The 25888-nt window shown below is 46.1% G+C and overlaps 1 protein-coding gene across 5 annotated transcripts in view; it reads right to left on the bottom strand.

Moving 5' to 3' along the window:
* The window catches only part of LOC142498725 (cytochrome P450 2F2-like), a 70499-nt gene extending 51478 nt beyond the window's left edge, over positions 1–19021 (bottom strand). The window contains exons 1-6 of one of the 5 annotated variants that reach the window (XM_075607049.1): positions 18865–19021; positions 16899–17145; positions 15964–16126; positions 15282–15431; positions 8188–8348; positions 2541–2717 (exon numbers count right to left, since the gene is read on the bottom strand). In XM_075607049.1, coding sequence (XP_075463164.1) covers positions 2541–2717; positions 8188–8348; positions 15282–15431; positions 15964–16126; positions 16899–17075 — 828 coding nt within the window. In that variant the 5' untranslated portion in view covers positions 17076–17145; positions 18865–19021. The remainder of the gene's footprint in view (positions 1–2540; positions 2718–8187; positions 8349–15281; positions 15432–15963; positions 16127–16898; positions 17146–18864) is intronic. The other 4 variants (XM_075607054.1, XM_075607050.1, XM_075607052.1 and 1 more) reach the window with 4 other exon arrangements.
* Positions 19022–25888: the final 6867 nt, after the last annotated feature.

Genomic DNA, 25888 nt, shown 5'->3' with positions numbered 1-25888 from the left:
TGACCCCCAGGCCCTTATCGTCAGGGAGTCCTGTGGCCCCAAATGGTAATGAGAAAGGTGATGTTATGTCTGTTATGCCTGTGTCAAATGTGGGGAAGTTTGTGCCTTGGGGGGGATCGTGTAGAGAACGAGGAGGAGAAGTATGCAGTTAGATCTGTGACTGGATTATTGTCACGCCTGCATGCCTGCAGACCTGGCTAGACCCCAGTACCGAGGTGGGAACGGTATGATACCACACACCCACAGCAGTGGGAGCAAGCCCGGAGTGTGGTATAGCGTTGCTGGGCCTGTAGAAAGAGCTGTTAGCATATACTTGCAACTCTAGGGATTGTCCGAGAGAATAGTCATGTCCGTGTGCCAGTTCCAGGAGTCCAGAGGTTAACGTAGTAGAGGGCATAGCAGTGTTCACAGGGATACCATATAGCAGAGTAGTCCAGGACGAGCAGGGGTCAAAACCAGGGAGATCCAATAAATCACAGGAGCAGGATACAGGGAGTACATGGAGAGAGCAAAGCATAGGTAAGGTACACACAGGGAAACAGGAACTATGCAGAGCGGGGAAGAAGTGGACAGACAGGGATTATAAAGGAGGAGTTACCAATGGGAGAGAGGGGAGGAGTAGAGTAATAAGTGGGAGAAGACAAGGATAGGACAGGAAGAGAAGAGGAGGAGACATAAGGGGTGGACAGGGGAAAGGCCTGAAGGGATTGGGAGGCGGAGACCTGGGAAACAGGACAAGAGGAACCTGTGCGTGCGCTCTCTGTAAGGTGGGAGTGCTCGTGCACTGGTTGCAACCCAGCAAGGGATTGCATGGAGCAAGGGAAGACCGCAGGGGGCGGACGGAGTTCAACGAAGGGGAACAGGCGTGCGACGTTAGACTGCGCGATGGCGCATAGCGGCATATCGGAGGAGACAGGTGAGTCAGGGAGTGCACGTGCCCTCTGAGGATTGGGGGAGTGCACGCACCGGCCACGTCACCAGGCCAGGAGGAGGCAACGGGTCAGGTTGCGCTACAGGAACAGGTAATGCCGTGACCGTGGGAGCAAGGGAGCGGGGAGGGTTAGAGCCGGGGCACAGGGAATGTGTGGGTACACGGGACCTACAAGGAACGCACTGCGGCAATGGGAGAAGGGCAGGGGGAGTCACAGGAGATGGGAGAGAGGTACAGGGAATCTCCTGAGTTGTCACAATTATCTCCAGTGAGGGAGGAAACCATAGAAGTTGCTTTATGGGAGCTGGGTGTTGCCAGGTACTGCTATGGAGAAGAGCCTGATGAAATTTAATAGGGCCGAAAGGTTATTAGTGCAACGCTTTAGGAAGATGGGCTACAAATATTCCTATTTCCCTGAGAAACTTATGCAGAGTGCAGAAGAGCACAGGATGGAGTGGGTGGAGGAAGCTATCATAGCTCATTTAGATGCTACTGCTAGAGACCCTACTACAGAGATCACGACCGGGCTAAACAGCTAATTAAAGTATGAGTAGTAGGCCGTAACATTCATATAGACATAGTTGAGTATATTTCAGAGTTGGGGAACAGAGGTGCTACTCTGTTAGAGTGTCGGATGGAAAGGGCAATATGGTTAAGAAACCTGATCTGGCCCACTACTATTGAGGAAGCCATGTCCATCTATTGTATTGTACTGTTATGTTATGCAGATGTTATTATAATGTGATAAATATTATAATGGTTATTTGCAATTTTCAGGTGTTGCGCAGTAGGCGGTGTTATCCTACTGTAGTCCAAGAGGGGATGTTGGAGTTCCACCAGGGGGATCATGTAGCCTAGCCTCTCGGCCACTACTTCTACCTGGACCTTTCCAGGGTAAGTCCTGTTAGATGCAGGCAGTGGGGGGGTTAATTCCTTCAATAAGGTCTGTGTGTGTTTTGCATCTTTGGATTGTGTCATCAGTATCCAAGGGCGGGACGTAGCAACTACCAGAGAGTGTCAGCCTGATTGTTGATCACTCGCTTTAGATGAACCAATCAGTATTCAACCTGCTCTGTTAAGGGGCGGGGTTACACCCACTAATCTCAGGTTATAAGTATGGGCACTCTCCTAAATTCAGGGTGCTGATTTCATTCTTTCTCCTCCACTGTGGAGTGAGGAGCATCAACCTCCACCTCCTAAAGAGATGGAGGAGAGGACCACCAGGCAGGGCACTGACAGAATGGGAAGATAGAAAAGGATACATATGTGCTGTTTATATCATCTGCATGCAATAAAGAGCCAGTTGTACCAGAACAAGTGTGATTCACTGTCTTGCTGCTGAAAGAAGAACAAAGGTGTCAGTATGGGCCATCCCCTGCTCAACTCAGAGGATCCATACTGTCTGGAGGCGCTGCACCGAGAAAGATCAAGGTAATCTGCACCCCTATCCTGGTTCTCCCCACACCATCACGGAGCACTCAGCCCTCCTGTTTACCAACAGGTACAGCCCAACACCTAGAAAGTAGCTAGATAAGAAGCAGACCCCCCCAATATCACTTAGGGTGGGGGTACAAGGGCTACATATACTATTTTAAGATAATGCTTGTACCTGCTCCATTTTGATGAGGAAGCAGTCAATATAATCGCGGGGACAGTTGTGGTCCAGGGTTTCCCTGTTCTCCTCAATCCTCTCTCTCACAAAGTCTGCCAGATACGTGAAGTTCTTCATGATGTCCTTGTGAGGTCCTGGTATGTAATCCATGATGTCAGGGTAGATGTTGTACAGCTGAGGAGAGAGAGAGAGAGAGAGAGAGAGAGAGAGAGAGAGAGAGAGAGAGAGAGAGAGAGGGAGGGAGAGAGAGAGACATCTGTAGCATCCTTTAAATCTTCATTACAAAACTGGACTACGTTTAATTACATATTGCAACTCAGTTCTATAGCTCTCCTGTATCCTTTCCCTGTGGTCATCATACAGTGAGTACCTTTTTGTTCTGTCAGTGTCCCATAATTGTCTGTCAGCCTCAGGAATCTGACAAGAGAGAAGTGTGATACCCACTCAACCTAGGACAATGTGAAGTTAATAGGGAGTCGGTGCACTAGGAAAAGGAACACTATGTAAGGGTTCCAGTCCGGGGTTTGGCTGGAAGTTGCCCTTACATGGCTGATGTAGCATCTTGGTTCCTAGCAAACCACTCCTTGCTATTTAGGATCAGCCCCTTCGAGGAAGGGGATGAGCATAATCATTTGTAACCTGTGCTAGTCACAAGTGCCTTGTCTTGCCTAGCCTTCCCTCTGCTGAAGCCTTCTCGGTTTCCTGAGGCCTACCCTGCCTACCCTGTTGCTGAAGCCTTCCCCGCTACTGTGGCTTACCTATTGCCGACCCCAGCCTGGATCATGACTACGCTACTCTCGCCTACCCTGATCTGGCTACCCACGACTACGAAACTCGCAATCTGGAATCGGCCTCGCGGCTCCAGGTCGATGCTTTTATATCCCCACCTCGGGCTCTGCGGCCCCGTCCTGGTTTGTGGCAAGCACATCCGTTACAGTATGATCAGCCCCACAAACACGGACCCCGCTGAGGTGGTCGAGACCTGGCGCTGCATGCAAGCCTGCTACATAAACTGGACCTATACCTAGACCGGAACATGAAACAGATGGACCAGTCAGCATCGGCACAGGTACAGCGTTCATCAGCGGACCCTGCCCCCACCACAGCGGTAGTTCTGGAACCAACCACCGTCTCTGCTATTTTGCAACCCCTTGGGGCACCCCTTCGGTTTTCTTGGGAGCCCCAAGCTAATGTTGCATTCCAGGAGTCAAAAGATAAATTCTCCACGGCTCCTGTTTATAAGTCAAGTTTCTTATTCTTCCATTTCCCTGCAATGTCTGAGTTCCCTATTCCGGAATCTAAGGATCCTGTTTAAGTCAAGTTGCTCTTTCTCAGAGTTCCCTGCTGTGTTGGAAACACCTATCCTTAATTCTAAGCCTATTCCCTTTAAATTCTCCACAGTATTTGGTATGGCTATTGTTGATTCTCAGATTCTCACTTCAGAGACAGGCGTACAGTATCTTTCTCTGATCCCTTTGCAGTACCTAGTTTAACCACTGCTGATTCTCAGACACCCACTTCAGAGACTAACATATCTTTCACTGATTCCTCTGCCGTGGCTGTTATAGCCATGGATGACTCGGGAACGCCCATTTCAAGGACAAGTTTAAGTACCACTAATTTTTCGGCAGCGTCTAAGGTACTTATTACTGACTCAAATACTTCTACTTCAAAGTCAGGTTTATCTCTCATTCATTTTCCTGCAGTACCTGATATCTTTACTGATTCTAAGGATCCCACTTTTAAGATGCCGCTGCTCACTGATTACTGTGCAGCGCCTGATGTACTCTTTGCTTATTCTATGGCGCCCCCTTCAAAGACAGACACACTCCTTTTGGATTTCCTTGCGGTGCCTGAGTCTTCCTATAATGCATTCTGCGTGTCAAGACTACCAGGACCGCTGCTTTCTACCCCAGAGATGGTACTCACTAAATGGGTTTGCCTCAAGGTACTACCTGACGGATACGCTTCCGAAATAATTTGAAGTCGCCAAGATCAATGAGCTAGCCAGGTTCTGATCGCACAGAGGTCTCTCATGAAGGGGGGCATACTGTAAGGGTTCCAGTCCGGGGTTTGACTGGAACTTGCCTTTACATGGCTGAAGTATTTCTATTTAGGGTCAGCCTCTTCCACGAGAAAGGGGCTGAGTATAATCCTTTGTAACCTGTGGTAGTCACAAGTCCTGTGTCTTGCCTAGCCTTCCCTGTGCTAACGCCTTCTCTGTTTACTGAGGCCTACCCTGTTTCCTGAGACCTACTGTACCCTGCCTACCCTGTTGCTGAAGCCTTCCCTGTTTCTTTGGCTTCCCGGGTGCCGACCCCAGCTTGGATCACGGCTACGCTGCTCTCGCTTACCCTTACCTGGCTACCCACGACTACGAAACCCGCAATCTGAACTCAGCCTCGCGGCCCCAGATCGGTGCTTTTATATCCCCACCTTGGCACTGCGGTCCTGTCCTGGTTTGTGGCGAGCACATCCGTTACACACTAAGACAAAAAGAAAAAGGTGCTACCAGCAGTCTCCTAGGTGAGGAAATGACAAGAAAGACCCCAAATTGCATGCACTCAGACTACTAACCAGCAGTGGTAGTGAGATAGATATAAGATGGTTGAGTAGAGGAAATAACCTCCAAGTGTTGTATGATTGAGGATAGTGCATGTACAGCACAAATATGGGCTGATTGTCCGGAGAGAGATCAGCTATTCCCGTGAAGTACAGATAGAGTAAATGTGGTTAAAACCAGATTTTTAATAGTACAAAAATATAAAATATAGGAGGTAAACTGTTGATAACAATGACATTAAATAAAACCCAATTAGCGATCAGTAAACCTGATAAACCACTAGAGAAAAGCTTTAAACACAATTGTTGACTTTGGATTAACTGATAACTAGAACATCGGAATGCCACTCGTGCCTTATATAAGTATATGGATCATTGATTGGGAGCCATAGGGCTAAGCCACTTGATTCCTGCTTAAATCAATAGGCGCTGGATGCGCCTGTAGGTAGAAGACTTGCTCACCAGCGTGTCTCCAACTGCTCCTGAAAGCGCTTGCCCTACGCGTTTCTCCACTTCGGCTTCGTCAGGGGATTCTGTCACTAACTGATCCCTACCAGATGATGGTCCAGTAAGCAGAGACAGCACACACGTGTAGAAATGCAAAAGTGTATTAAAACACAAAAACCAACGTTTCGGTTCCTACAAACGGAACCTTCCTCAGGGTCATGTATGATCGAATTTCAGAGACAAAATCTCGCGTGAGCCGGGCCACGTGATGCGGAAGTAACCGCACGAGCGAACAGTGCTGGTAACCGGCGTTCTCCAATATCGAGTGTGAGAGACTCGCTTTTTCTCTCAACTGCTTGTATTCAATACACAGCATGTACCATCCGGTAACAGATACATTGTGATTGCTGTGTAACCAATGATCCTGAGGACACAAAGACCACAGAGAGAGACAGACCAACGTTGGAAGCAGAGTTCCTGAATCCCAGAGTGGATTAAAGGCTGATATTTGCTGTACTAAGTGTAAGGGCATACCTTACCATCTAACACCTGAATTGCTCAGATATACTGCCCTATGATGTTCTTCTTTTTTTCTCTCTCCCTGCATATTTGCACCTAGGTCGTTCTTTTCTATACAAATTACTAGCAGCAAGTGTGGAGCCGTGGACCTAAGTGGCAGCATATTGTAGGGTTAGTTTATTTTAAAGGGTTAATACCTCTCGTTTTGACTGATTTGGCCAGGTGTGGTTTTGATTATTACTGCATTAACAATTTGTTGAGATTTGCGCTGATTTTATCTTGTTTTATATATATATATAGGCTCTTTAGAAATTGCTTCATAACAATGTATCTATATGTGTAACGCGTAGCTCACCACAAACGAAGTACGACCGCGGTACTGAGGTAGGGGATTGAATAACGCCGACCCGCAGCCACGCCGGCGCGCCTAGGATGTAGAGTAGTCATTCAAGCCAGGTCAGGGTTATAGATTGGAGAATGGTTAAGGTACTTGCCAAGTTCAGGAGCGGAGAGTTTCAGATTGTCGTAGTTCGTAGCCAGGTTCAGGATTGGAGAGTATAGGATAGTTTGGGTACGTTGCCAGGTTCAGGATAGGAGAATGTCGGATCGTTGGAGTACTTAGCCAAGATCAGGACAGGAGACAGGAGAATAGTCGTGAAAGCCGGATCAGGAGTGGAGAGAAGCGGAGTCCAAGGTGCTATCAGGGTTCAGGAAACAAGAGGTTAATCAGCATACTAGGCAAGGCAAGGATGGGGCAAGGCACAGCGTCACAATGACTATGCTCAGCAAGGAATGATAGTAGACTGAGGGTATATATAGGAGGGTCCTCCAATAGCCAGCCAGGGTGGAACCAGGAAGTGAGAGTTGATTGGCTACTGGTGCACACAGGTGTGCCCTATGATGCAGCCAAATCAGTGTTGAGAGTGGAGCTGTTCACGCACCATCCCGCGCGCGTCACAGAGGCCAGGGGGCGGGGATTAAAGAGCACGTCACTCCCACACCGAATCCTGGGGCCCGAGGGGGCGGGACAAGTTGCGCGCCGACCCGCGTGTGTCACAGAGATCAAGGGGCGTGGCCTGACTCGCGTGTAAGCAGGGGGTCTGGCCGAACATCCACGTTGTGTGACAGTGATGGGGGTGGGGTCTGAAGCCGTGGGCTGTAGAACAGAGTGTACAGGGTCCGTGCGCACGTACTGGGACCATGAAACCACGCATCCTGGGTATCCATCACAGAAGGCTTGTTAGGGTGAGGAGACGGTCTGCGACAACCAGGATGACGAATCCTCACAATAGGTCTAGACTGAAATAATACATTTTATCAGCATAGTGCCAGGCATTAATCTTCCAGGTGCCAATACCAGTATTTAGCCATATGTATTTCAAGTAAACACTTGGAGGGTTGCCCACTATTATTAATGGTGTATCAGAATATACATAGAATCCATGTTTGTCATCAAATATATAAATACACATAGATACATCCTTTGGTTAAAAATTAGAATTGCTATACGGTAGATGTACTGTATAGGAGGAAATCCCTGGTATAGTTCTGGGTAAAACCAAGCGGGAGGGAGTATGGATGGAATATATATACGCAGAAAGAGAACACATGTATACTAAAAAATATATAATAAAATATGTAATAAAATGAGTGTAAACGTATTGGTGCTGTCCTCACGGGGATAGCTGATCACTCTCCGGGCAATCAGCCCATATTTGTGCTGTACATGCACTAGCCTCAATCATACAACACTGTACTACTACTCAAGGAGGTTATTTCCTCTACTAAACCATCTACTGTAATATCTATCTCAGAACCACTACTGGTTAGTAGTCTGAGTGCATGCAATTTGGGGTCTTTCCTGTAATTTCCTCACCTAGGAGACTGCTGACTGGACCTCTTTCTTTTTGTCTCAGGAACCTAGTTATAAACTCTTCTTGTGACCTTGGGCTGAAGGAGCATCTCAGCATCTCTGTTCCTCAGGAACCACACTTAGATTAAAAACTGTGGCAGAGAATCTGTGGCCTGCAAAACTCTATATGTAGAGCTGCATACATTGTCAACCTTATACATACTTATTTAATATTATTACCCGACTCAGGTTGGGGATACTCACCGCTCCCCAGGGAGTGCTCATGATCTTGAAGTTATCCTGGATAAACTGCACAAGGTTTTGGAACTTCTCATCTGTGTATTTGAACCGATGACCGAATACCACGGAGCAGATGATGTTAGACACCGTTCTGCTCATACAGTAAATAGGATTAACAGGGGATCCTAACAGAGATAAAGACATTGCGGACAGATAAAACCAACTTAGCCCACCTAGTCTGCCCATTTTCCTACCTTTTGTAAAACCTCAGATCCAATTAAATCCATTGTTTTAATTCTATTTAGGATCTCCTTGTTTCTATCCCATAGACCCTTGCTATATTAATCTCCCACGCCTCTGTTGGGAGGCTGTTCCACAAATCTACTACCATTTTAGTGTAGAACATCCTTACATTACCTTTGAACTTCTCCCCCCCCCCAAACTTCAGAGCATAGATTCTTATTCTTGGACATTTCTTCCTCTGAAATATGCCACCCTTTTGCACCTTGTTGAAACCCCTGATATATTTTAAAAATGTCAATCATATCCCCCCTCTCTCTTCTCTCCTACAAACTGAATTAGTATATTTGGTCTTTTCTATGTTATATGATACAGACCATGCACCATTTTAGTAGCGTACATGCAATGCAGGTATATAAGGATAAGCTCATGTTGTGCCTTAGCCTGTTACCAAAATGACATAAATTGTGCACTAAACTTCCCTATAGACATAGGGGCCTGTGCACTAAGCTCAGGGGGAAAAAAACATTGCTGGGCTGTTTAAAATCGCCAGTTTTGACAGCGTTGCCATCACGGTGCAGAAAGTCCAGAATACCTGTGATACAGTAGCAACATTTGCAAAACTGGCGAGTAGCCGGTGTAGACGGACGTTCACAGAGGTACAGAATTGGAGACTTTATAAGGTGAAATTATAATAAGGCTTTATTGTGCCTTTTCCTTTTCATCAGGAAATCATCCAAACACAGGGGGGGAACAAAGCTTCTATTCACTTGGGAGTATTTCTAGTGAAAAACTATGCAATTAATTCACATCTCCCTTAGTTAAGTATTTCTCCCAGCCCCAAACACATAGCATGAAATATGCAGATATAAGAAGTCTCTTAAGAATGAAAGTCTTATCTGTTAGGCCCGGGCCATAGAGGGGGGGAGCCGGGCTGCACCGTGCTGACGCTGAGGCTCGCCTGCAGAAGCTGTGTGATTCCACGCACATACAGGCGAGCCAGCGTCCGCGATCGGAGGTGGGGGGAGACTGAGGGAGGCGGGGCAGTGACGTCGGTGGGCCAATCGCCCGCGATGCACTGACGTCGACGTCACGGCGCCGACGTCACGGCGCCGTGACGTTGACGCAGCCCCACTCTCATCGGAGGTTTTCAGCCGACAGCACGCTGAAAAACAGCTTGGCGCTCGGCTGAAACCTCCAACTCCTCCGCACGCCTGCGGACGCTCACGTGAGCCCCCTCTCAAGGCATCCTCATTGAGGATGCAGGGGCTCAGCGCGGAGCGTCTGCATGCCTCAGCACGGCCTGTCCATCTATGGACACGGCCTTAGCTGCTGTAGAGTAAGCTTCTCTGCTCTCCAGGATCCGCACCCGTGTGTGCACAGAAAATGTCAGCATCCAGGTTTAGAAGTCTTATTTGTCAGCTCCAGAGATCTGTGTTCTCTTGGTCAGTCTCTCCTGGGAGACTCAAGAACCACTACTCTGTCTCCAAAGTTCAGCTCTCAGTCAGAGCTAAGGAGTTACTTCCTGTCTGACAAGACAGGCTTTTCTAAGCAATCAGGTAGGTGGGGTTAGTTAATTGCCTACCAGCAGTTAACCACCACACTGCTGGATTAGAGGCACATTTGTGAATGGGATAAGTCCCCTGTTACACCGGCGAGTTGATGATTGTCTCTCTGAAAAGGGCTCACCTGGGGATTTTTTTCTGCTGCAGAGAAAGACCCACCACTCTTTTCGCAAATCTCGCTAGAAATCAATTTTTTTTAATATAAATTGTGATACTAGTGTATTATAGCAGGGAGTCTCCGGAGCAGAAACTCGTTGATTTGAGGTCCGGGGACCCCCTGCTTCCTGAGATATAGGCCGCATTATGGGGTGCCGGTATCTCCTATGCATTTTATTCCCACGGTCACGTCCATAACAGGGCCTTTATCTCGGAAAGAAGGGGGTCCCGGACCTTTAATAAACGATTTTCTGCTCCGGAGACTCCCTGCTACAATACACTAGTATTAAAACCCAAATAAAAAATGTAACAAATTTGTTACCATTGCGGCTATCTGCTATAATAATAATAAGCTGCTTTAATGTAATTTTTATTAATAGTGTTCGGAACAGGGGGTCTCCTGAGATGAACTGCATTGATTTCAGCCTTGGGACCCCCTGCATCCCGAGTTACAGGCCCAGTTATGGGGTACTGGTATCGCCTCTAGTATTTAAATCCCAAGGTCACGTGACGCAGACAATTTAAAAATGGCGGCGATATCGGCACCCGATGCCCCGTACTGGGGCCTGTAACTCGGGAAACAGGTGGTCCCTGAGGCAGAAATCAAAGCAGTCAAGCTCAAGAGACCCCCTGCTCCCGCACACTATTAATAACATTTACATTAAAGCAGCTTCATTACCTTAGCAGCTAGCTGCTAAGACAATGAAGGGGTTAAGGCACACTAGCAGGTTTATTGGGGGCAATTGCCCCCAATAAACATTGCAATATGTACTACCCACCAATACTCAAACTGGTGCCCCCAACATTCCCTATACCCCCCTAACACACATAAAAGCAATTTTTGTTTTTTATGCACAGGAATGATACCACAGGGTGATGAGGGCCCTCAGGTGGTCCCTGCGGGTGTCCAAGGGCACTCAAATTGTTCTTATGGGTGCCCGGGGGTCCTCGGTGGTCCCTGCAGGTGTCTGGGTCCCCGCTGGCCTGTGGTACAAATCATGTGCCTAACAAATATGCATACATTCAAATAAATGCATCCCTCCCTCCCCAATACCTTCAGTACAGTAATGGGCAAAATTACTATTATCCAGATATGGATAATAGCTCATGTGCCCATTATAAAATAAAACATTAGCCAGCCAGCATAAATAAAGTAAATAAACATTTCTACTTCCCCCTGCCATCATGAAGGGCATCCTCTTCAGCATACTCCCGGTTCATGTCCTCCGATGCCAACAAGAATACATGAAAAATACAATCTAATGTCCCTAACCCCTTAATCACATTAGCGGTTAATAACCACTATAGTAATTAAGGGGTTAACCTACCCTCCCCTGCTACCCAACCAGGGGGCCTAGCCACCCACCCCAGGACCACTATACCCACCCTGTACCCATTGATTGGCATAGTGGTACATCATACCAATATAATATGGGCATGATAAGTCACTATATCACTCAATGGTCACACTAATAAAAAAGCATGAAGGTCAAAAATACACAATAATAAAAGATATACACAAGCACCTAAACACCCAATTAAATACATAAATAAAAGTACTAACCAACCAATCAATTTAATAAATCAAAGCACTAACCAACACAACAATTAATTCATTTTAAACATTAGCCAACAAATCAATTAATTAATAAAACCACTAGCCAACAAATCAATTAATTAATAAAACCACTAGCCAACACGTCAATTAAAATCAGTAGCCAACAAAAGAAATAATTAATTTAAAACGCTAAACAATCAGAAAATGAAATAAAAACAAGCCATCCAAATTACAAACAATTTAAGCCAAACAATAAACAGAAAACTAAAAAACAACAATCAATTAAAAAAAAGAATTTTGGTAAAAAATTCATTGGCTGTCACTGTAATGATCTGTACCCTAAACAGGCACAGATTAATACATTATCAGTCAATGGCAATGAAAACATGAAAATAAAAACATACAATCAAAAAACCTGTAAAAATAAAATTACATACATTCAATATTTTTCTAACCTTTAGAAGCGTTGACTCTCCGAATACCGGCAATTCTGCAAGCTCTTGTACCGCGACGTCATCAAAGTCAATCCAACGCCATCCACGTTGAAGATTCGGAACAGGTAACACAATTTGTCTTTCTTTTATCTTCTATCACTGTCTTCTTCCTTCATCTGTCATTATTTCTTTCTTTTCTTTAATCTTCTATCTTCATCTGTCAATCCAAAACCCAATGTTAAATCCAGAACAGGATGTTCTCTCGTCGTATTATTCCTGTTAAATGAGGTGTCAAGGCCTTATATAGGGACTGCGACATCACATTTTCAAGTCAGATGGTACAGCTCCAATCTGATTAGACACTGTATTGTGTGTCCGCCTGCTTTCTTTTTGTTAAGAATGTGACATCATCTCCAAGGGAGTTACGTCACATCCTTAAAACCACTTGGCTATATTACATGGTATTACAGCCAATGGTATTGAAGATAGGTTACATTAGTTCAAATGGCTGTGATATCACTTTAAGGGATGACCTGAGGGCCCTCAGACACCTGCAGGGACTACCCCAGGGCGCCAGACACCAGTGGGGACCCCCTGGGTGCCCCCAGTCACCCGTGGGGACCACTTGGAGGCCCACTACACTTGCGGGAACCACGCCTTTGGTATCAATCCTGTGTATAAAAAAATTAAAAATGCTTTTATGTGGTTTGCGTATTGGTGGTTAGTTAATATTGTAGGGTTTATTGGGGGTTAGTGAAGGGCAAAGTCCCACTACACTCACCCCCTCTGCCCCAATAAACATTACAATATGTACTAACCACTATGTTCCTTAACCCCTTCATTGCCTTAGCGGTTAGCCACTAAGGTAATGAAGTTGCCTGTAAATGAATTTTTATTGCATGGGATTGATGCCGGGGGTCTCTGGTCCTGATATTAATATGTATCAGCTCCGTAGACTCCCGGCATCAATCCTATGCAGGAAAAATGAATTTTTTTCCTATGTCCCCTCTCGTCGCTTCTCGGCAGCTTCTCACCAACTTCCTGCCAACTTTTCCTTGTTGGGGGATTTTGAGAGGAAATCTCTATTCTAAAGCCGCGATTAGCATGAGTTTGAAAACCTGCTGATAAGTGGCCTCTTGCCGCTCGTTTGGCGCTTTTTTTTCTAGGGGAAAAAAAAAAAGCTGAAAAGGGCTTCTATCGGTGCATACTGAATAACAGTAGGCCTTTTTGGCAAAAAGGCCTGATAAGTGGCTTATCGGCGCTTACTGCATAGGCCCCATAATGTGGAACTGCCTTCATAACTATTTCACTGTCCAAGTTGCCTGCACATGCATTGAAGTTCCCCCGGGAAGTAAAAGGGTTAAACCCAGACACACACACCTGCTCTCACCCATGCCTCCCTGCCATCTCTTCCCCTGTAAATGGTGTTAACCTTCTGATTTACTACTGACTAACCTTAAAACTCACCCCATAAATCAAGAATCCCAATAGCCTGATCTCATGGCTATTGTCATATGTAGAAACACATGCACACCGCTGGTAGGTGCTGGAGGGGGGTACTTATCTGCCGGTGCGCTGTATCCCGGGAGGTCCAGACATCCCAGAGGTACTTAAGCAAAGGAATGGAAGCAGGCACACGGTCTTTCTAAAGGTGCAGTTTATTGTGCCACCAAAGGCCCAGGTTTCGGCAAATAGATTGCCTTTATCAAGGAGAGGGCTACACACCCACAGTCACTCCTACCACCCATTGTGGCCAAGCACTGCCATCCACTGCACTTATTCCCTCACCTTCTGTCTCTGTAAGTCTCCCATCATAGCACTTAGATTGCAAGCTTTTCGGGGCAGCGATTTCCTTTCCTATTGTCTGATCTTGCTGCACTTATTGTATTATTATAAATCCCTGTACTGTATTCTTTGTGAAGCGCCGAGAAAACTTTTGGCGCTATATAAATAAAGACATAAAATACAATACAACTCACATAAAGCTTTGTAAAGCATTTAAAAAGCCTGAACTCATTACCACTTCTCCCCATATCTACAGAGGCACTTACCTACTTACTTACATCATTAAGGCCAGATACTGCCATCCACTGCACTTCCCCTTCTGTCTCTGTAACATCCCATTTTGATTACAAGCTCTGCGGGGCAGGAATTTCCTTTCCTATCATGTGCCTGCATGTTTGATGCACGTATTGCATTATAATTCCCTGCATTCTTATATCTGTTTTGTACAGCACTGTGTATATTGTTATGTACTGTACGTTATGTACTGTAAATACAAATGCACATACAAGGTGGTTTATCAGATTATACATATAAGACTGGCCTGATCAAGGGGCCTATGCAGAGAGCAGCGCAAACGTAAATATCGGCATTTTTTAGCGAAATATGCCTATACTGTATAAAGGCAGGTAGTGGCGAGTTAAGAAAAAGGCGCCTTTTTTTTTTTGTTTGTTTGTAAATCTTGCCGCGCGGTTGGCGAGAACCTAAATCTCGCCAGGTTTGAAAAGGTCCGTATTCAGGAAGGCACGATCGCCATCTAGCGGCTATTCGCGCCAATAAAATGGCGCGATATTCTACAATTAGCTCCGCCAACAAAAGTTGGCAAGAAGCTGGAGCTCGCCGGCCACAGGGACAAGGAAAAAAAAAAACGCGATTTTTTCCTAACACATTTCAACATCGCGCATCTCTCCGTTTTATACTCGCCACACTCATTCATGATATTAATTGCAGATTTCGGACCTTTCTGCATATAGAGAAAAAATCTCGCCATTACAGGTATATTTTATTACCCTCGCCAATTATTTACAGCGCTGCTCTCTGCATAGGCCCCCAAGTGTTTATTATGTGGAACAGTACTTTAATGAACTTGGAATAAATGTATGTTTTAACCTATTCATTGCCATAGTGACTTGCAATTTCCACAGAAATGTTACTTCCAAGGATGTAACCCAGTGATATTTGATCAAACAAAAAAAGCATTTGAATGGAAAAGTGCAATTTTTTGTATTATCAGTGAGACTCTATTGAAATCTATGAGGCACTGATGCGAGAAATCAGTGAGTCTGAATCCAAAACAGTGAGAATGTACTGGTCTGCAAAGCAATGCATTAAGGGGTTAATGGTATAAGTGAGTAATTAGGGGAGCTGGTTCATTTCAAGCACCATTTATCTTCCTTAAATCATGGAGCAGGTACTGGGCCTCCTCAGTAATTCGCTCCTCAATGCTCCTCTTTCCCATCCCGAAATTCCTCAGGGCTGATATAGCAAAACGTCGGAGTTCCTTCCACTTCTCCCCGTCGCTAAAGGCAATTCCTGTGACAGATGCAGAGAGTTTAACATAGTTTTCTGACAATGAACATGTTGCACTCTATAATAAAACAAAGTTTATATATACACTTCCATCTCCTGATAATGAACATGCTGCACTGTACTGTATAATAATGTGAGTATCTCTATACATTTCCAACACTGGTAATGAACATGCTGCACTGTATAATGATGCTGTGTGTCTCTATACTGTACACTTCTACTGTATCTCCAGAAAACGAACACACTCAGCTGTATAATGGTGTTTAGTATCTCTGTGCACTTCTTTCTGATAATGAACATACTGAACTGCATAATGATACTGTATCATTATACTGTACACTCATATCCCTCTTAAAATGAAGATGCTTAAATAATTATACTAGGTATTGTTATACACTTACAGAGATGTGAAAATAAACATATTGCACAATATAAAGATATTGCACTAAACTGTTTGATTCCATATTAACCAACCAATCAAAATCAACCAACCAATCAACATCACAGACTTTCCTGTCCATGGTCAGGGACTTACCATCTCCTCTGGTGAAGTTATAGAACACTGGGTAAGTACCTCGGCCACTGAATTCCTCTGCTTTGTCAATCAGAGTCTCCTTCACAGCCTTGTACCCACAGAGAATGACATAAGGCTGGTGCCCTTGATATATTGTGTATATATCTCCATACTTCTTATGCAGCTGTAAGAAGGATACATAGAATATCCTGTGTTTACACAGAGCTTTTCAGCCCTAAGGCACTTTACAATTACAATGTAGTGGAATTCATGAAGCCACCACCAAGGTGGAATCCTGGATAATTACTTGCATTTATGCAATCCCTTCAATTTAAGAAAAACTTTTCACATCAGTCATTAGGTCACTTTGATTTTACATGGGGCCACCCTTTAACCCACTGGACATGGCACTGTAATTAGGCCACGTTGGTCCTACAAAGGACTGACCCTTTAATCCATTTAACGTGTCATTTTATCACTTTGGTCCTACAGCAGTCTGACTCTTTAACCCATTACAAGTCCCAAAAACTTGACACTTCAGAGATCTTTGTGAAAAAATATAAAACAGTTTAATGAAGAAAAGGATCAACATTGTAGTCCACTTTTTGGACGTTTGTCAAGATTTGGACCGAAACGTTGATCCTTTTCTTCATTAAATCGTATTATATTTATCCAGAAAGACCTCCGTAGTGCCAAAGTTTTGTTACTACTATATGAATCCCTCCTGGTGTGTGGGCCTGACTGAATGTGCACCCATGGCAGATACCCTTTCAGTATCGTGACTGCTCCTCTTAGGACATTACTCTTTAACCCATTAAACATTTCACTGTAATTTGGTCACTTTGATCCGATAAAGGACCCTTAATCCCTTAAATCTATTAAACATGTCACTGTCATTAGGTAACTTTTGTCCTACATGGGGTATGTGACTTTCTCAGTGAGCTGACAGATCTCACCTCCATTAGTGAAATTGCAATGTTTTTTAAGTCCATCCTCCATAGGGTGCCTATGATGGGCAGTGGGAGTGGACCTGGAGGGAGGCTGGCCTTCTCTCTGCACATCCTCATATACAACATCGACAGGCAGGAGACAAGGAACACCAGCAGTAGTATTGACATCGAGGAGAAGTCCATTTTGTAAGCAGACTACCAGGTGGGGTGGACGACGACACAGAAGTCACTAAGCACAGAAATAACCCCTCGACTTCAGAGATAAAAAATGAAAGCAGAACAATAAATTAATGCCCTTAACATAATGAATTGGGCACATTGCAGATTTTTGCTTTCGGTATAAACTTCTGCTCTTGCTGAAGTACCTTGGTACATTGACATTAATGCGCTTATTCATTGACCTGCAATAAAGTATTTCCGATGCAAAATTGTCCAAAACTGCATTTGAATTAATGTGATCAATATCTGTTGTTTTCGACATATTTATTAAGAATGATATATGCATGAAAAATGCAAGGTTAGACATCTCCTTTGCTAGCGCTTTTTCTCAACTCGCTATCAGGCCCGTAATATAGTGTGCGCACCTGTGCGAACGCGCATTCACGTGACACACACTTTTTGTGTGTATGCTGTGAGTGACAGTCTTGGAAGGTACTGTGTGTTTGTGTGTGTGTGTCACTGGGTAACTGTGTGTGTGTGTGTTTGTGTGTTTGTGTGTGTGTGTATGTATGTATGTATGTATGTATGTATGTATATATATACAGTGTTCGACAAACCTATACATTTGCTCGCCCCTGGCGAGTGGATTTAACCCACGGGCGAGTAAATATTGGCCCAAGCAGCACACGTTTGGTACTAGGTGGCGAGTAGATTTTTTTGTGTGGCGAGTAGATTTTTTGGTGATTTGTCAACCACTGTATATATATATATATATATATATATATATATATATATATATATATATATATATATATATATATATATATATATATTGTATGTAAATGTGTTTTTACCCAGCATGAATTAGGATGTATTTTATTATTTTTTCTTTAGAAATCATACAGAAAACTTTTCTAAACACCACACACATACACACATTCATACACACATACACACATTCACACATACACACATACATACCCACACACACACACATACACACATTCATACACACATACACACATTCACACATACACACATACATACCCACACACACACACACATACACACATTCATACACACATACACACATTCACACATACACACATACATACCCACACACACATACACACATTCATACACACATACACACATTCACACATACACACCCACACACACATACACACATTCATACACACATACACACATTCACACATACACACATACATACCCACACACATACACACATTCATACACACATACACACATTCACACATACACACATACATACCCACACACACATACACACATTCACACATACACACATACACATATACATACCCACACATACATACACACATACTCACACACATACCCACAAATACATACATTACAGCGGCGCAAAAATGTTCTTTTCCCAGTCTTCCCCACTGACGGTCGTCTCCACGCCGTGCGCGCACGCAGCCCTATTATAGAAAGGCTGACTAACCACAGCCAACTATAACTGCCGGGCGCGCGCACGGTGCAGCAAGCGCGCCCACTATAGAACAGCCCTCAGATGTTACCTGTGCCTCCCCCCGCAGGGTGATAAAGTGACACAGACAGAAAGGACCCATGGATTTGGGAGGTTTGTCTTCCCAGCACAGATTGATGGAAGACTAATGCTTCTGTTATAGGAAGACAATAGACATCGAAAATAAAAGTGATTGGAGGCCTGTGTCACACATTAATGTAAATGTGCATTTTTACTCTGTAAGGTAACACAATTGTGGTAGAGACGTACTTACAAGAGGGAACATGCAGATTCACTCACCTACCCCGAAAACACCTCAACTGCTGGATGCAGGTATTTTTTCAACAGCTCTCCACCTCGCAGTTGCAAAAGATTCTCCTGCAAGTGGTGAGTTGGGGTTTAAATAAGGGCAATTGGGTGACGATGCAGGAAACAGGTGGGGAAAGGAAAAGAGGCAGAGACTGAATCAAAATATAAACACTCAGACAACATATTTCACAATTTAGAAAGCCAAGAATCCCAAACGCTATATTTTGCAATCACGCCAGTCCTTGTGTGATAAACTGTATATATTAATCCTTCTGCTGCTGGAACGGCTTGCAGTCAATTTCTGAAGTTCTGAGTGCAATTTGGTGGTAATGTGACTGCCTTTGAAGTGGGTAAACCTAGTTCAAATCCCAATGTCAGCACTCCTTGTTAACTTTATCTCCCTGTGCCTCGTGCACCAAGATTAGTTGTTTATCAGTTCTTCACGGCAGCGACTCACTGTGCCTTAAAAATTTTGCGTACAGTGTTGTGTACTCTGTTCATGCTATCCAAAAATACAATATTACTACTGACGTCTGTGTTAAACTTGGTGCCAGATGTTACAATATCTCCCTGTACACAAAAAAGCAATTATTTAATAATTCCAACACCTATTATTGCTATAAAACTTATTACTATAAGCTCTTTAATAAATGCTATTATTCTTAGTATTTTATCACTAGTTAATGAAATTATTATGTAATTGGGTAATTTAATAAAAAAATGGAATGCATTTTGCAGTTCAATGGTGGGTGCGGATACAATAAGTAATCCTAAAATCAATGGAAGTACTGTATTAAAAATAAAAACGAAATATCATTATATATATATATATATATATATATATATATATATATATATATATATATATATATATATATATATATATATATATATAATTGTGGCAAGACAGCATGCAGAATAACAAAGAGGTCTGTGGTCTTGAGAGCTAGCAATCTATAAGGAGCCGTTAAAATGAGTTGTAATTAAAATGAAACGAGTCTAGAAACGTTTTAGTTATAGAGGAAGCAGTAAAGCTCATTGTATATTGTACTCTCTTTGGGGCAGCGGCTCCTTTGTTCTTTCTAATGTCAAAGTTTATTTGTAGCAATATTCATGTAGTAACAGTATTGAACAAAAAGTGAAGTTATTAGAAAGTACTAGAAATCTATTGCTGACAGCTCAGTAAATGTACACAGGGTTACAGCACCCACTAGTGGTCAAGTCTTTGTAATGCAGATAGGAAAGTGGAACTGGTTTGTCTTGTAGCCATGGCTGGTTTCTGGCTACCAGTGTGCCCTTCTCATGGCGGTAAGCCCTGGTAAGAGCAGGCCTGCCAGGACTAATCCTGGGTTTTCCCCACATCCAGCAGCTTCAGTGAGTCACAGGGGAGGTGGTGCAACTAGGCCTACAGTATGTGTCCAATCAGGGACTCAGACCTGGTTCCTGCTTTTCTTTTACTTAAGGGGCTGCACTGCTAAAGTTAGTCAGTTGCCTCTACCCTTTGGGAGAGGCTGGTCTACCCCAACAACTGTGCAGGGCTCTGTCATTTTGTATTCCCTCCCCAAAGGGAGTGGAGTGGGAGACTCTACCTCTTACTTCACAAGGCAGTAAGGGAAGAGCAAGGACAGCTTCAGGACCCTTGGCCTGGAGTGGAGGTCCAGGGTACATCCTGAGGGTGAAGCCCCAAGAATTGCCTGCTGCTGTGAATGCTGTGAGATCTGCCAGTGTACTAATAAAGTGTTAAAGTGTTTCACTATACTTCTGCCTGTGACTGCAATCTAACAGGGGAAGTGGAAGCAAGTTCTCCTGGAGGGATTGTCCACCACATCCCTGGAGCCTGCAAGAGATGGAGGCGCTGTCACCGTGAGTACGAATAAGTTTTTCCTGCCTGGGATTGATGCTGGGGGTCTCAGGAGCTGATACCCATTAATACCAGCACCGGAGCCCCCCGGCATGCATCCGAGGCAGGCACAATGCATTTACAGCCAACTTCTTTACCTTAGCGGCTAACCGCTAAGGCAATAAAGGGGTCAACCAGCCATGCCAGGTTTATTGTGGGTAGCTGGGTGGGTGAAGGGGTTAACACCCACCGTTGGGGCTAATACCCACTTTGCCCACCCCAGCTACAAACAATAAAAAAATACACACACAACAGCCCCACAATAAAATAAAAAATACATAAATATATATATATATATATATATTTGAAAATCTTGGTTGTGAGTGTCTAGAGACCATTTGATTGGTATGTCGGTCCGCCCACCCTCCCACTGCTCTCATTGGCCGGTGTGTCTGAAATGTACGTATAATACATAGGTTCCCCTGCGTCATAACCAAAAGGTATGGGCTTTGGTTATCCTACGGTGGCGGCCGCCTTTATCCTAGTGCGGCCATAGCGGCGCAACTCTGATAACCGCGGGCAGATGCAATATGTTTTTCGTTACAACATCTGAATGATACATGATTGCCTGTTGAATTGCCAATCCAGATCCTGATTGCTTCATTGCCCAACCCTAAGTAAGTGTTATATTCTGTGTGTTAACCTTCTTTAAGGAATAAACTATATTTATTATATCTAAGTCTTGTTCAATTCAACCCAGAGATTTGGTGTATATTATATCCCTTCACAAGTTACCGTGACAGGCATATAATAAATTGATGGCAGCGGCGGGATTGAATTTAATCTGTATTACAGTTTACTGCGGGATTCTGTAATACAGTAGGAACTCGGGAGAATTGCGAGTTCCTAAGGCTAATGATATTGAACACACTGTTGTACAAAATATAACAGGGAATATTACACCACCTCACTGGTCCCCTACTTGTGAGAAGCATTGCCTCTGGAGCGCAAGTGTCGGCCATCTGTGTGACTGGAGCCAGGCACCAAAACCGAGGAATGTATCAAGTCCGAGCGGGAACCTGCAGCTGGTAGAGCTGACATGGAGTCGGCAATCGGAGAACACGAAACCCGTGGGCCGAGCTAAGATCCACAGCTGCAGCCGCTGTAACCATCGAATCGCCGGAGAGCAGGGAATGGACCCAGTTCTGGGACGGCAGAGAATTGCGGAGGGAGTGGGTGATCTCCGAATCCACGGGAGTATTGCAGCCGTAGGGGCATTGGCCATTGCGGCAACCAGTCCGTTTACCCCTGAAATTATGGCAATGATTACTCTGTGGAGCGATCGAGGAACCCCGGAGGAGCGGACACAGTTCCTGGCTTTGGTAATGAACGGACCAGCTTACCCCCTCCATGAGCACGGAGCTCGAGCGACTTCGCCCGGGACTCAGCGGCCTCTTGCGGGAGGTAGTCCACCGGCGGTGGAGAAGTTCCGGCAAGACCAGCGGTGCTATCACTGTAACCAAGCGGGCCACATTAAAGCCTGATGCCCGGACCGTGTGCGGTCGGGCGAAGGAGCCCCTCAGGGCCAGCACTCACAAGCTGCGGAAAAGGCGACCCGTTTAACAGCACCCACCGATGGCTCCCGCCCAGCCGGGGCGACAACCCTCAGCGGGACGTCCCCTGGAGAATCTGGCTGGGCTGCATCAGCAACAGCGGCGGCCATCTGCACCCGGCTGAAAACAGCAAAGTGGCGGCCGGAGCAGATCTTTTCCGGCCATCAGCAGCGGCGCTCGGCAAGCATTCGGCTTGCTGCAGCAAGATGCTTTTGTACCCCTGGCCCGACCTGATATAGTCCGGCCAGTGGAAGTGCTCCCAGGACGCGGGATGCAGGAGGCGTCGGCGAAGGAAAATCTGCGATTCCGGCAAGCTGCCGGAGCCGATTTGATTTGGGGGAGGGTTGGGGTGTGCGGGAGGTGGGTGTTTTGCCAGGTTTGGAGGAGTCGACAATCCTCAGCGATGACCAGAGCCCCACAATCTACGCCGGTGACCCTGTGCCGAAGCCAGGTGCTGCTACAGCAGTCACCCGGAGCTCACCCGTGGCGGCGGCGGTGGAAGAGCCATGATTCCGGCAAAGTGCCGGAGTCATTTCTGAGTGGGGGGAGGGACAGGGTGTGTGGGAGGGTTTGAAAAGAGCCGAGTTTCTCCTCACTGACCTGGGACCCGTGTCCTGCACCAATTTCCCTGTGCCGAACCCGGGAGCTGTTGCGGCAGTTGCCCGGAGCTCACCGGCCAAGATGATGCCGGCCGCCTGGATGAATATATTTAGTCCCTTCCACATCGGACAATTTGACATTGAATGTTTCCCTGTGTGCAATGGTGTTTCCAATTTGGATTTCCACTCCAGTCCCCCTGCAATCGGGACCTACGAAAGCGGCGGTCTCTGCGGAGACCAGCGAGGTGAGCCAGACCCAGTCGCAGACTGACCCTGACTTATTGCTACCTATGACTGTACCCTGTTGTTCCCCTGTAGGAGTGACCGGTGCGTGGCAGGAGATAGGGCTACCAGGGAAGGAATGGCAGATTGTAGGGCAGCTAGGCTTTCCCATTACCCTGGTGGAGCATCAGGAGGGCTCTCAGTTAAGAGCCCCACTGTTGTTGCCTGGCTATGGGCTGGAAGTATCAGGGGCTGTGGCAAAGTTAGACCACCCCAGGATACCTACCAGCCAGAAGCCAAGGCAGGTGCTTCTGCACCAGTGTCCCTGGGCCTCCGGTAATGGGGAGGAAGTGTCAAGGAGATGGCCTCACTCAGGTATCCTTAGTATCCAGGTTAGGATTAGCTAGGGGGAAGCGGAGTGAGGGAAGGCTGCAGGTACGTAGACAGCAAGGGGTCTCAGTTAGAGAAGATAGGCTACTGGTAGCCGGGGAGGAAAAGCAGCAGGTATGGGAGCTAGAGTTCCCCATTACCCTGGAGGAGCCTCAGGGGGTCTCTCTGATAAGCAACCCCCTGTTGCAGCCTGGCTGTGGGCTGGAGGTATCATAGGCAGTGGCAAGCTTGTGCCACCCCAGGGATACCTGCCAGCCAAGAGCTAAGGCGGTTGCATCTGAAGAGATGCCCCTGGGCTCATCCCTGGTAAGGGGGAGACAAGTTCAGGCAGGTAGGTACACAGGTAGTCCCTGTGTTTAGGTTAGGATTGACTAGTGGGGAGCAGAGTGAAGATGGGCTGCAGGGAGGTAGGCAGCAGGAGTCATCAGCAGTGGGTGAGGTGCTGAGCCTAGGGGAGGCTAGGCAGGGAGGCACTGTGGAGCAGGGGGAGATAGAGGTCAGTGGGATATCAGGCAGCTGATAGAAGCTAGGGATGGGCTAGGAAGGCAGGAGGTCCCTTGTTCTGACTTACCAGGAACAACCCCCATGACAGATTCCCCAGGGTTCCCAGAGATAGGGCTGTGGGTAAGTAGGCAGCCCGGAGAAGTAGCCAGGGCTAGGGGGATACAGCAGAGGGTTCTGTCCCCAGGTCAGCTAGAGGTAGCTACATAGAGGAAGGGCAGCATAGTGGAGGGGATAGGAGTGATTCTGGCCCTAGCAGCAGTGGTGGAAGCAGGTGCTTATCTCCTGGCCTTCAGTTTTGAGAGGGCAGGAGCAACGCATCTGGGTACCAGGAACCAAGTACAGGTTACTGGGGGATTGCCTTGTCCCAGGAGCCAAAGGAGAGGGTAGTAGTCAGCATCCCAGGTGGTTTCTGGAATTCAGAAGTGATGCCACCCGATGTGGGGACTGCCCTAGAGCCACGGAGGAGAGGCATAGGTATAACGGAGCAGCTACAGGTGGGCACAGGGCCAGGGCAGGTAGGGTCCCTACAGGATAGTGACTTAGCCCTTTTCCAGACTGGTTTGACGGAGAAGCGACGGTCTGTGCTTGTTAGCTGGTCTCTCACTTGTACAGAGACATGCCAGTCTCTGGGCAACATGCAGCCTGGTCTGCAGAGGTACCCCTTCACGGTGGTCTTGGTTCACCAGGCACTGAGTGGGGGCAAAGGGTGGCAAAGGAGAATGCCCGGCGGCCATGTTGGAGCCCTGCTAGATGTGTATATTGGTACAATTATGGGTGTTTGTACCTTTGCAGTGTGTGCAGCAACCACATACACTGGGATCCAGGTTGGAGGGAAAGGGTTAATGTTAATTTGGTGTTTATGGCCCTTTGTCCCTTTTCCCGCCTTTGCAGGCTCCATTTTGCAGTCTCTCCATAGGTCGCTATTACATCCCCATGTAACCGTATGGAGATTCTGGGGATTTGGGCCCGTTATCATAGAAGACCTGCAGGTGGCGCCCGAGAGGAGGAGCGGCGGGTCCCCATTGAAAGTCAATGGAGCCATTCATTTCAATGGGGATTCCTCGAAGCCGACCTCCAGGAACGGGTTGGCAGCCATCCAAACCGCAGACCGCAAAAGTGGATACAATATCTTGAAGAGAGCTTTGATCACTCCCCGGTCAAGGTCAGGTTCAATTGGCGTGGGAAACTTAGGTTCTAGGGCAGCCAGGAATAAAATAATTTTTGCCCCTAGACCCTAGGAACCCCCTCACATGACCCCAACCAGGTCCGAGAGTTAATGACCCCAGTAAAGGGTCACGCTCATTATAAGGGTCGCACCATAGACTCTAATGGCGGAGGTACTGTAAAAGCCGTGAGTAAAAACGGCTAAGTCAGAATAAGCAGAAACCTGGAACCCATAACTCCGGTTCTGTTCAACCTAGAGAGCTGAGATTCGGCCACCATGTAGTCCTAGTTCCAGCAGGATTGCATGGCAAATAGCGACCCTCTCAGGGCACCAGAACGGAGTCAGGGTAATGGTAAATTTTGGGTTTCTGCCATTGACTTGAATGGCGGAAAAAAGCCTCGTTGGAAAATGTGCTTTTAAAACTGTAACTATGTATCTCCGGTTCAGTGGGTCACACCATGGAGACTCCCCTCTGGCATTAGGGTCTGGCAAGTTTCATCCCGCTCGGCCCAGCCGAACAGATTATTTTAATATGTGTAGATATTAAAGAATGCACTGTTTTGCAAGGCTGGGTAAAAGCCCAGGAAGGCTAGAGCCCATATGGTATGTTAATGCAGGGGGGAGACAAGTGGTCTACAATAAACCCCCTGATCAAAGGCTCCCCCACCCTGCTTGTGTATGC

The sequence above is a fragment of the Ascaphus truei genome, chromosome 7 (genome assembly GCF_040206685.1).
Source record: "Ascaphus truei isolate aAscTru1 chromosome 7, aAscTru1.hap1, whole genome shotgun sequence".
Classification (NCBI taxonomy): domain Eukaryota; kingdom Metazoa; phylum Chordata; class Amphibia; order Anura; family Ascaphidae; genus Ascaphus; species Ascaphus truei.
Note: the sequence above shows the minus strand (reverse complement) of the source record. Positions and strands in the feature narration are given on the sequence as shown.